This window comes from Fukomys damarensis, unplaced genomic scaffold (assembly GCF_012274545.1).
Source record: "Fukomys damarensis isolate Sample0158 unplaced genomic scaffold, DMR_v1.0_HiC HiC_scaffold_21, whole genome shotgun sequence".
Classification (NCBI taxonomy): domain Eukaryota; kingdom Metazoa; phylum Chordata; class Mammalia; order Rodentia; family Bathyergidae; genus Fukomys; species Fukomys damarensis.
In genome coordinates, this window is record NW_022900933.1 from 14,976,262 (window position 1) to 14,988,503 (window position 12,242).

Consider the following 12,242-nt stretch of genomic DNA (forward strand, 5'->3'; position numbering starts at 1 on the left):
CTTTCCTGCAGACAGCTTGCCATCTTCTGCTCACCCGGACCTGAGCCACAGCCCTTGCAGGCCCTCTTCCAAGTTGTGCTGTCTGGGGCCCTGCTGGCCTCACCTGACAATGCTTTCTACAATAATGTGCCTGTTTGTGAGGAAGGTATTCTTTCCTTTCTTTTCTCATCTGACCTCCTGCACTCCTGCTCCTCAGCTCCAGAACCAACCTTAAAGAAATAGTGTGTTCAGCATCTTGAAGTGGGTGCATTCTGCTCAAGGAATGTCTTTGATCTTGTCTCTCCCTGGGCGGTGTCTAGACCCTCTTTCTCACCCTCCAACACTGCAGGCAGCTGGTCCAGATCATTCCTAGCAGAGGAACTCAGAGCCGCTGACTGGCTGGTGGTGCTGAGATTTGACCTCTGTGCTTCTAGATTTCTAGCAGATAAAAGTTCTTTTTCAAACTTTGCTCTTAGCCTCTGCTGTTTTTGTCATTTTTCAGTTTAGGAATGAGGCCATATCATAGAAGCAATTAGGTACACGAGTATTAGTGTTGTATGCATGTGTGTGGATGTGTACTAATGAGTGTGTATGTGTATGCAAGTGAGTTGGGTAGGGGTTGCATCTGTGTGTCTGTGCACATGAGTGGCTGTGAATGTGTATGTTTTGCGTGTGTGAGTTGAGTGTTGAGTCTGTGCATGGGTGTGGGTGTGAATGATGAGTTGGCTGTATGTTCCATCTTTGTATGTGTGCACGCAAGTGTGTGTAAATGTGCCTGTTGCATGCATGAATTGGGTGTATGTTGCATTTGTGCATATGTGTGGGTGTGTAGGAGTGATAAGTGAGTGTGAGTATGTACATCTGTGATAATAAGAGATGAGCAATCAGTGTGTAAAACTGTTGTGGAGTGCAGCTGGGAGGACACTGCATCCCTCAGAGAGGTGACAGAGGGCTGGAGTGGGAGACTAAAGAAGCGAAGGAGAGGAAGACAAGGAAGGCCTCGAAGGTCTTAGAGGCCTTGCCTCCCTCTCCTCAGGGCTCCAATTCTCACCGGAATTAGTGTGCTACCACTCAGGTCCTGGCCTGAAGAAACCAGAAGAGATCAGGGTGGAGGCCTGACTGTACCAGACTAGACCAGAAGAGACCAGCTTCCTCTGTCTCAAACAGCTAACTTCATCTTTCTCTCAAGCCCTGCACAGCCAGGACTAGATCCCACACCTAAATGCCCAAAGAAGAAGTAGAATTAGGGAGGAAGAAGAGGGGCAGGGAGGATGCGGTAGACCCCAGGAGCAGTACCCTGACTTCTCATTCTTTGCCTAGGACCAGGCCCTGAACACCATCCTGCTGCCCCCTGGGACCAGGGGCCCTGCCAGCCCTCGGCAAAGTCAGGACATCCTGGCATTGATGGGCTGCTGTCCCTCCACCACCACTCAGTTTGTAGTCATCAATACCTCCCTTCCTTCAGACCGCCCGGCTCTCTGTCTGCAGCATTCACGCTGTCTGTCCTTCCTTGTGGAGCTGAGAGCAGAAGTCATGAGAGAGGGGCCCACTGACCCCAGAGCAGCTCAAAGCACTGGCTCTCCACAGAAGCTGGTGAGGAAGGAAGCAATGGTGCTGTGCCATTGTCCCGCACACTCAGCTCTTCTGGGATAAGTGCCTCGCTGAAGGCAGCTGGGCGCGAATCTAGGACCAGCAGCCGAGGTATCGGGACTACACACTGGAACTCCAGAGGACCCGGCTCCCTGTCCCACAGACTAACCCAGCAGCACATCAGCTCTGCAGGCAGAGACTGCAGGCCGTTAACCCATCACCATGCTGGAGTTGGGAGCTAAGATGAAGGAAAGGGATGCATCCTGGTGCTGGAGAAGTCAGAGATTGTCTCTCAACAACACCAAGTAATTCCTCTCTAGCTCTTATGCTCACATTTCTTTCTGCTCTACTCTTGAGCCTTCACACTGGTGCCTGGTGTTGTACTTTGCACACAGGCAATGCCAGAGCATGCTGGCGACTTGCTCTCCTAGGACTCTTTCATTTGTGGGGACTGGCCTTTTATCCCACCTGGGTCTGGATATAAATGTGAGATGTCGCAGTGTCCCATCAGTGTGCCATCTTACAAGCTGCTTTCTTGGTGTTACGCCCAATACTTCCCTGCTCAGTGATCTGTCACCACTTCCCATTGATCATAAGTGTGTCCTTCTCTGTGACCTTATCTTGACATTGGCTCAGCTGGAACCATTATGAACTCCCCTGTCTTCGGTCCTGTAGCATCCCACATAAACTTCCATCATAGCCCTTGCGATATTCTAGGGCACCCATTTGTTTAGGACAGAGTCCTGGCTTAATCACCCTTGAAGGTAAATGAATAAAAATGTTCAAGTCAGTCATAGTAGCCATGATAACAATGATGAAGTTGATTTTTGCCTACCATTTACTATACACCGTGGAAATAACAGGGCTCAGCCTTTTTTGGGTGTTGCCTTGGTTACTTTTCTCATTGCTGAGACAAAAAACTCAACACTCAAATTTAAAGAAGGAACGGTTTATTTCAGCTCACAGTTTGTAGAGATTTGAGTCCGTAGTCGGCTGGCTCCATAGGAGAATAGCATGGCAGAGAACCAGAGAAGAAATAGTCCATGGCAAGCAGGCAGGAAACAACAAAGCAGCAAGCAGCACAGCAGAAGCAGGAGCCTCTCAAGCTATCAGCCTTGTGGGTGGTGCCACCCATAGGCAGGGTGGGGGCACCCTTAATCCCAGCATCACACCCTTAGTCCACATTCACACACCCTAATCCAGCCTCCTTCAAAACTCCCCACCTATGACTACATGAGGCTTTGGGAGGGGCACCTAAATACAAGCCGTCACAAGTGTTATCCTTATGTCTACCTTCTCAGACTGAGTCCTACTGTATCACATAGAAGCTGAAACTTGAAAAGGGCAAGGCATGTCTCCAGGGTTACAGAGATGGTGGAGGGGAAACTAGATTTGCCTCCAGGCTGCTAGAGTGGGACAAATGCAGCCAAGGCTTTGGTTGTAGCTGGGATGGAAAAAGAAAGTTCTCAAGGTCCTTCTAATGCTTAGCCTCAAGGACAGAAGGTTGATCTGGAAGTAAATCTTATGCTGATGAAGAAGAGTCCACCTGACTTTGAAAGGATGGGCTCATCTATTTGAATGAAACAGAAGTTTTAGGGAGCCAAGCTAGAACAATCCTTGAATTGTACAAGTCGAGAGGCCTCAGCCCAGGTTTGGGATGGAGGAGAAGAAAGACTAGAATCTAGATTATAAATTGAAATCTCCACCTGAAGATCAGCTTTAAGACAGATTACCGTTTGGGCAGATGGAGATCTGTGCGTTAGGAGTAGGTGGAAAAGGAAGAGGGTGTTATGGTTTAGATCTTAAATACTCCCCCAACATATTCAAAAGGCTTGAGTGTCAGGCTGTGGTACTATTGGGAGGTGGTAGAGCCTTTAGGAGTTTAGCCGTTAGGTAGTGGAAGGAAGCTGGGTCACTGAGGCCCTTGAGGGAAGTGTTGGGACTCCTGACCCTTCTGTCTCTTTGTTTCTCAACCACCTTGAGGTGAGAAACTTCGCTTCCACATGCACTTCCACCATGATATACAGTGGTACCTCAGTTCACAAAAACTTTTGTTTGCCAGCAATTCGGTTCACAAACAGATGCATTTGGTAAATTTTTTTTGTTTGCAAACTCTGCATCAGGTGACAGACATGATGACACCCATCCTGCCCCCACAAACCCAAACGTGGCAATCTTTCCAAAATCACAGAACAAATTAAGAGCGTGAACTGAGGCATCACTGTGCTGCTTCTCTACAGATCCCAAAACAAGGAAACCAACCAACCATGACTGACACCTCTGAAAACATAAACCAAAATAAGTCTTTTCTCCGTATAGTTGTTTATTTTAGGTATTTCGTCACAGCAGCAGAAAGCTAACTAATACAGAGGGTAACGAGGTACCAGGAACCACAATATGCATCTTAGCCCATACATAACAGAATCTGAGGCAGACACCATGATTGGCCCTATTTTGGAGGTGGGTAAATGGGCTCAGACTACAACACCAATAAAATCTTTGCCCAACAACTTGCATCGTAGACTGTGATTGTTCACAGCCTGCAGTGCACTCCTTCTTCATTCCAAGGTGGTGGCGTATTTCAGGGGTTTTTGCAGGCTTTGAGCCTTATGAATCTGTGGAAGTGTGATCAGTCGTATTGCTCTAACAGTGTGGTTGGGCCAGTCAGATTCCAATGAGCAATTGCAGCCTGCAAGCTGGTGTCTAAAAGGATAACTCATAACTATTCTCTCCTGCACCCTTTGAAGAAACCCTTATCACCCCTCCAAGATTAATTTAAATATAAAATGTCCCTGAACCACTTCTCAGATTCAAATCTGCACAAATGAGGTGAGTATTAGACAACACAGGAAGGCAATAAAATCCCAGCCCAACAGCCACCAGGTCCCTTGCAGTGTCCTGGAAATGCTAAGCAGCCCTGAGAACATTCTTGGTACCTTCTATGGGGGTAACTGGCACCTGGCATTAGACTATTTCTGTCCCGAAACAGTGGCTCTGCTTGTTTTTCCTTCCTGTCTTCTGGTGGAAGGCCGTCATCAGTGGCAGCTACCCTCAGGGACAGAAGCAATGCCCACAGTGGCCACGAGCCTTCATTTCCCTGTCTAGAGGTCTAATCAATGTGGCCATATCCAGCCTTCCTTTTAATAAGCTGATTGAGGAGCTAAATCCCACACGCTCACCGCCTCACCCTGCCTGCTTTTGATTGACAAAACTAATCTCCCCTCCACCCCCACGTCTGCTGCTGCTGCATCCTCTTGCAAATCATGTACTCAGCTGCTGACAATTAGATATAAGACTCAGGATTCAGGCACAGGAAGGTTACGGGGTTATGAATCAGTTGTGGGGGCTTGGGTGACATGGCAGAGGACGGGTGTTCACTGCACACACCAGCACTGCCTCAACGCTTCCAGGTTGATTTATGAGCTGGTAATACCTTGCCTGGTCCTCTGCCCCTACTATTTTTCATAATGCACAGGGAAGCTTTAAATTTCAGAGAATGAGGAGGGTGGGGCCCGGAAGGCGGTTTATCCAGGGCCCCCTAGCTGATGTGTTTCCTGCCGTGTGAGCAGTGGGTCGCTGAGGGGTGCCGTTGTCACATGTCTGCGGAAGCCAGCAAGCAGTTTCACAGGACCCCAGGGAGGTGGCCCTGGCAGATCCTGGCTTAGAGCTGCATATGGCAGGAGGCTTGGGTATCATGGAGTCCAAAATCATAATCACTGTGTCTGGGTTTAATTCCTCCACCCTGTTTGAAACCAAGTCAGAATGACTCAGAGGCATTCCTACTGGAATTCAGCTATTGATAGACGAGCATTTATTAAACCCTGGTGCCAGGGGCTCCCTCTGTGCCAGAGAGAGAATGGTGTGACAGAGGCCCTGCCTCTCAGAGCATTCGTTCAGGGTTATTAAAAGTCAGATTCTATGCTGCAAGAATTCATATACTGAAGTCCCATTCTCTGGATCTCAGAGTGTAGCCGTATTTGGAAATACAGTCATTGAGGCTATAATTAGGATGACACGGTTAGAGTAGACCTTAACCTAAGGTGACTGATATCCTTACAAAAAGACAAAGAGGTGGACACACAGGAAGAATGCCATTTGGAGACCAAGGCAGAGGTCAGGGCCAAGAGCACCACATTCTGCCAGGAGACCCTGAGAAGCCAGGGCAAGGGCCTGATTCTTCCTCACAACCCTCAAAAGGGTATCTTGGTCTTGAACACCCAGCCTGCAGAACTGTGAGAAAGTAAATGTCTGTTGTATCAACCACCCACTTTGTGGTACTTTGTTATTAAAGTCCTAGCAAACCGAAACAGGGGAGGAGGTGGGCAGCAATCGAAGAACTACATGTGGTTAATTCGAAACTGAGGTAAGTGCTCTAAATGGAAAGAACCTCATCTGTGCTTGCAGAAATGGAAGCACCCTGGCCAGGTCTGGAGAGCAATGCAGGCTTTCTTGAGGAAGAAACTGAAGAGTTGGGTAGAGGTAAAAGTTGAGGGGAGGGGTATTTCTGGCCCAGGGAATTGTGTATGCAAAGGCCCTGGGATAGGATAGAACATCATGCATTGCGGGAATGGAAAGGGGATCCATGTGAGAAGAGAAGATGACAAGGGAGATGAGGCTGTATGGATGGCCAGGGACCAGAATACCTAAAACCAGAACGATGCTCACTCCATCTTGGAACTGAACTAACGGCAATGAGAAGAGCACCTGTTTTCTCTCTGCCTTCCCTTCCTGGGAAGTGGGTCCAGAGAATCAGGGACAGAAAAGCTACCAGACAGGAGTCGAAGTCTCTCAATGACGCAGGCCTCCTCATGCTCCTAAAGGTTTCCTCCTGCAATTCCCTCCTTTGTTTCTCATTCTGTCCAACAAGCTTTCCATCTCTGGATGGAATTGCTTCCTAAAAGCAACAGAAGGTATGTAAGGCCTACATGGAAAAAGCAGGTGAATACCACAAGAATTCAAACCTGCTGATGTTTTTCCCAGTGATACCGATGACTTGGTTAGACACATGGCCCTAACTTGAGGTCTCTGAATCACACTCAGAGATAAACAGTGTTAGTGCTTATTATGTGCCGGACCCTGCACTAACTTTGCAATATTGAGGTATATTTGCCTCTGTGAGAGGTTGCGGTTCCTTGTCTCCTTTTCCTGTGAGGAAATGAAGACGGAAAACAGATTGAAGATCCCTGGGTAAACAGGCTATTTCAGCAAAACCATGAGCCAGGCTTTGTAGAGAGGGTTTTGTGTGTGTGCATGATCTTGTTTATTTTCCAGTAAGTATGTGGAATCTCCCCAACTAACATGAAGAAATAGAGATTGGTTTAAAGACCCTCCCAGGGTCCCACAGTTTATGAGTAACTAACCATGTGCCTTCTTGCTTCATATATTTGGTGAGGGAGCATTAAAAAAAATCTGTCAGGCTTTCCTTGGAGCCACTGACCAAACAATGCAACTCAAATATGACACCAAACATCTCATCATATCACTTCTTCCTCCAGCGCTGCCCTCCTACTGCCAGCTAGTCATGCCCATTCCCCAAAGCACAGTTTAATATTTCTCATTAAGTTAAGCTTTTTCTGCTACCTGATTGTTATATCTCAAATATTTTTAAAACTAAGGCACAAAAGAAAGTCTAAAACTGTGCAAACTGCTCTACTTAGATTATCCTCTATTCATTTGCTCTAGGGAGCTAATAGTAACCCATCTGTGACATAGAATTATTATAATAGGATTATTATTACACAGCCTGGAACATAGGAAGTGCTCAATAAATTATTAATTCAATAGCTAACAATGGTAGTAACTATTATTAAATTAATGCCTGTGCTTCAGAAAAATATGAATATAAGCTGTCAGTTTTCTAAATATTTTTCTTGTGTATTGCTAGGAAAGTTATTCAGAGATAAGAGAGGCAGTATGGTAGAGCAGAAATTGTGGCATGAGAATGCCTGGATTCCAACCCTGGATCCCTCTGGACCTGCTCTTTTAGCTGGGTGTAATAATGATCATATTTTGCGTAATTGTTAGCAGGATGGTCTATGATAAGGTCAACTGGCCAGCTCTGGTCCAGTACACAGTAGCATTCAAGAGTCGTCACTCTCTCTTCCTAAGCATTGACCTGCCTATGACACCATGTGATGGGCAGCATAAATCTGCCCTCTTCACTTTGAGGTTTATCCAGTGGTGGATAAAATTATGACCTTGACTAAGACTAGAGTGAGCACACTAATGGCAGAAGCTTGGGCCTAAGAAACATTTAACTCTTAGGAAGGGGTAATGATTGATAATTAATTAATCAGTTGCTTCAGTTGTCAGTACTATACTCTACCAGATTTCCAGTAACTTGAAATTTGCAGATAACTGCAATCAGACTTTTATTAACTCTGCTTAATCAAACTGATTTGGGCTCAGGTTGATGCTTTGAGAAAAGTGTAGAGAATGCTTTACACTTTGATCTCCTTGGGTTCTGATTAGTGGCATGAAACTACCTCTGTCAAATGACAAGTCTTTGGAGGAGTTTAAAACACCTGAAGACAAAGCCCAGAATTGTATAAGCTTCTCCTTCAAAACAGAAACAGAATTTCCTTAAGTATTGGAAGATCTTACCAATTCACTTGAATCGAGTTTGTATTGATCTAAAGTTAATACAATGTGACAATTCAACAGAGGGAGATCATTGAGCCATCTGTCACCAATAACTAAGTGACCAACCACAAGGAAGTGGTGCAAGTTGTCACTCGTGGTCCAGGACTGTGGGAAAACTCCTCTGTTGGTTTACAGAAGTCATCTCAGAGGCTGTGGGGACAGCAGATGGCCAGAGAGAGCCACCAGCTCAAGGCACGTGGTACAGCCAGTGATCAAGATCTGCTCTGCAAGAAAAAGCATGGAGAATTCTGCTTTCATGTCTCTCTACCCTCTCCCCAGTGAACAGAAAATGCCCAGGGCCTGAGGACGGGGAGGCCAGCCAAAGTTCCCATACCCTCTCCACTTTGGTCTCAGAACTCAATACCTCCTTCTCTGCTCTTTAAAATAAAGACTGGGTTTCCCAGTGCAATATGTTATCTGATGTTCTGTGAACTTTGAATACTACCAAAATGTAGCAAATAAAAATTTAGCTTAATTTGATGCCTCTCCTATGTCCAAGATAACCTAAAGTTAATGATTTAAATATACTTCCAGAGTTTGTCTTCATTATTTCTGTATATATTTATGCATATATAACTGATAGAATATAAATATAAATTTGCTGTTGTGAAAATGTCATTTAAAAATATATATTGTTCTTAATATGCTTTTCTATGTAATATTATAGATGTTCAATAAATATTTATTGTACGAATGAGCCATAATTTATAATTCAGTTGCTCATTAGAGGACTTTGGGGCTGCTCCGAAATAGCTGTTTAACAAACATGATTATATATAAAAGGTATGATTGAAATACATATATATAACATATGCAGAAATTTAGACATAATCGCATATAATAAATAAATATATACCATATATATATGTAACTACATTAGTAAACATACATGCAGTACAGGGTGGTCAGGGCACTCCTGATGTATTTCATGCACATCCCTGCAATATATATTAATAGATTAGCCTCGAAAGAAATATTCAGACAAGCATTTGGGGACCTTTGGTAATGAAGCATGGCCCTCCTGCCTTTGTTATGTTATGGTATTACACACTGTCTTTAAGTCCTCGGCAAAGCAGATCCATTTAAATGTGACCCAGAATTCACAGTACTAACAAAGAGCAACCATCAATTTTAGAAAGAAAAGAAACTGCTTCAAATTCTTTTTAGAACAAGGAGGAAAGAATAATTGGACTTAGTGGGCAATGGGCAGAAGTGGAAAAAAAGGAAAAAGAAATAGAAAAATGCTTTCTCCTGCTGGTGATTTGGACCTTTCTTATCTGATTCTATAGGGTAGTAATTGTAGGTCATTTAAAGGACATAACATTATTACAGAGTCACCTTCCTTCCTTCTTCCTGGAGCTAAGCATATAATGTCACTTCTTGGTTAGTCAAGGAAGTCTCACACCTGTGAATGTCCTCCTGTCCCTATACACTGTCTGTTGGGTTTGCTGAAGTCCACCAAATGGTACCCACAGCTTATAAGGGACGGCAGTGGAGTGGAACCACTGTAGATTGCAAGAGATGACCCCAGACAACCAGGGGCATCAGTTCATTCTCACCTGGGCCTGGGGACAGTAACACCAGTCCCCTCCTGAGACACTGACTGTCAAGGTGGCTGTATCAGGGACAAAAAAAAAAAAAAAAAAAAAAAAAAGAAAAAAAAAAAAAAAAAAAAAAAACAGCTCTGTTGTCCTCATAGTGCTAGGGGGAAAAGGAAAGAGGCTTTGTGATTTTCTTTACCAAACAAAAACAAAAACTTAAATGTGATCTTTAGCCACACAAATGCAGACTCAGGCCTGGTAGTCTGAAGGGAATTAGGCCAGCAACTGAGTGTGTAAAGCGAAAAGCGGGTAGAAACCCAGACAATGCACTGGAGACTGGGGTTGGCTTGGAGGGTTAGCGGATATGATAGCGAGGAAGGAGTTTCAGTGTGAATGAATACTAATTAGTGACATGGATATTAATGATGACAGTAATTAACAGGGGAAAGGAAGGGCTGTCATTGTCCCAGGGTGAGTAATCAATCTTGGCAGGTGATAAATAATGGTTGGGCAAGCTCAGCAGAAAGATAATCCGCTGGCCCTGGGGAGAACTGGAAAGATGCTGGAAACCTCGCAGTCTCTAGGCAACCCACAAAAAAGAACTATTTTTCTTTTGAGGGAAAAACAAGTTAAAGTCTCTCCCGCACCCCAACTTGGGATTACAGTTCTTATTTGATTCCTGTTTTGTTCTTCATTTCCTAGGACAAATGTTGAACTTGTATAATTGGAGGAAATGAACACACAAAATCTCTCTCTCTCTCTCTCTCTCTCTCTCTCTCTCTCACATGAATGTGGGAGTTTTTGATCCAAGGTTTAGCTCACAGAGTGCAGAGGACACTAAGGCCCTGTCTGAGAAGACTGGAGCTACTGGGAGCCCAGGAAGAATGGGCTGGGGCAGAGGCAGCCATACTGTGTTGGGTTACAGTCCATAGAGCCAGATAGAAACAAAATGTCTAGGTTATTCAGCCTGAACTGGTCTTACTGGCCACCAAAGTTCTGAGAAATTTGATATCTGAGAAGACAGCACTGTTCTCTAAATACCTCTGCTGGATCTTCCCTGGGCTCCTGTCAGTGCAACTCAGGGGAGTGACTAGCAGACCCTTCCCCTCACATTGAAACCTCAGACTCACAGTAGGGCTCAGATACCTGAAAATGTCACTCCCTTCAGGCTGCTCTGCATCAAATATTCTGCCTGGGGTGACAAAGCCACCTCCAGGGGTCTACACTGGTGTGAAATTAGATATTTGGGTGATAAAAGCAGACTGACTAGACGTTCAGAACCTTCCAGAAAATCGTACTCTTCCACTCCCATGTAAACTGTGCTGTTATTAGAACATGGGTTCTAGGTGCCATGTTTTCAAAGGGAGGCAAACAAAAGGGAGCATGTACAGAGGACTGTGACCAAAATAGTGATGAGCTTCAGGCCACGTCACATGAGGGAACACCAAAGGGTGTCCAGGCACATCTCATCAGGAGCGAGGACACTGATGATTTGTGGAAGAATTGGCCTCACAAAGGGATTATGTCTGTGCTTGGACTTGCTCTTCTGTTATTCAAGGGCAAAACTAAGGCCAAGGGAAAAAGGAAGAGAGCGGTAGTATGCTGACTAAAATTAAGATTTTCTAAGGTAAAAATGTTTTTTCTGCCTACAGAGATTAAACATCCACGAGGTCATCAGTTGAAACTGCTTTGTCATTGCAGGTACTGACATTGTACAGTGGCTTATGAAGAACCTTTCAATCGAGGACCCAGGTACTTCAGCTGCCTTTACCTCCCCTTGTTATCAGTACATATCCCAAAACCAACTTCCAAACTGGGTTCTACCGTCCTGAGAGCCCAGCTTACTAACCTGAATTCCAAGTTGTGGAATAGCTCTATTTACAAATAAAATGAATTTGCTTTCTCCACTGAATATCTGTCTTCAAATTTAAACCACCCTTGGAGGAAAAGAGCAACTCTTTAGAATGCCAAAGAACTCAATACAATAGTGCGTGAAATGCGGTGAATTCTCGTTAGCCGCAGCAATTAAAGATAAGTTGTAGCACTGTCACTGACAGCTTTCTAGAGCCAGCTCTTAAAATTGGATTGCCTGATCCACAATTAAGATGTTTAATTATTTGCTAAGACTCCTTCTGTCTTCTGCTTCTGTGAGAAGTGAAGGAATGATGCTTTTTCAACTCGTAATTGCGCATTTCAATTAGGAAAACCCTACCAGAAAAACAACAGCAAAACCCTGGCCAATAAGGCAGTTTCAAAATCTATCCTCCCACCAGAAAATAAGCAAGAAAACTGATTTTACAGTATAAGTAGGAAAAAGGAGGAAGTCTCCAGAAAAATGAAAATTCTAAATACGTATAGCTAATTATTTCATGTGTCATTAGTTAAAACATTTCTAAATTTATCATACATCACTTTGTCTTGTGTAACTGGATATTCTTGATACCTTTGAGTCAATTTATCTTTATAATCTAATGTGGATCCACTCTAATG

At 44.4% G+C, this 12,242-nt stretch overlaps 1 protein-coding gene across 9 annotated transcripts in view; it reads left to right on the forward strand.

The window, feature by feature from the left end:
• Rgs6 (regulator of G protein signaling 6) overlaps nt 1-12,242 on the forward strand; it is a 561,710-nt gene that overhangs the window by 445,930 nt on the left and 103,538 nt on the right. For all 9 annotated transcript variants that reach the window (XM_010645399.2, XM_010645398.2, XM_010645401.2 and 6 more), the window contains one exon: nt 11,454-11,504. In XM_010645399.2, coding sequence (XP_010643701.1) covers nt 11,454-11,504 — 51 coding nt within the window. The remainder of the gene's footprint in view (nt 1-11,453; nt 11,505-12,242) is intronic.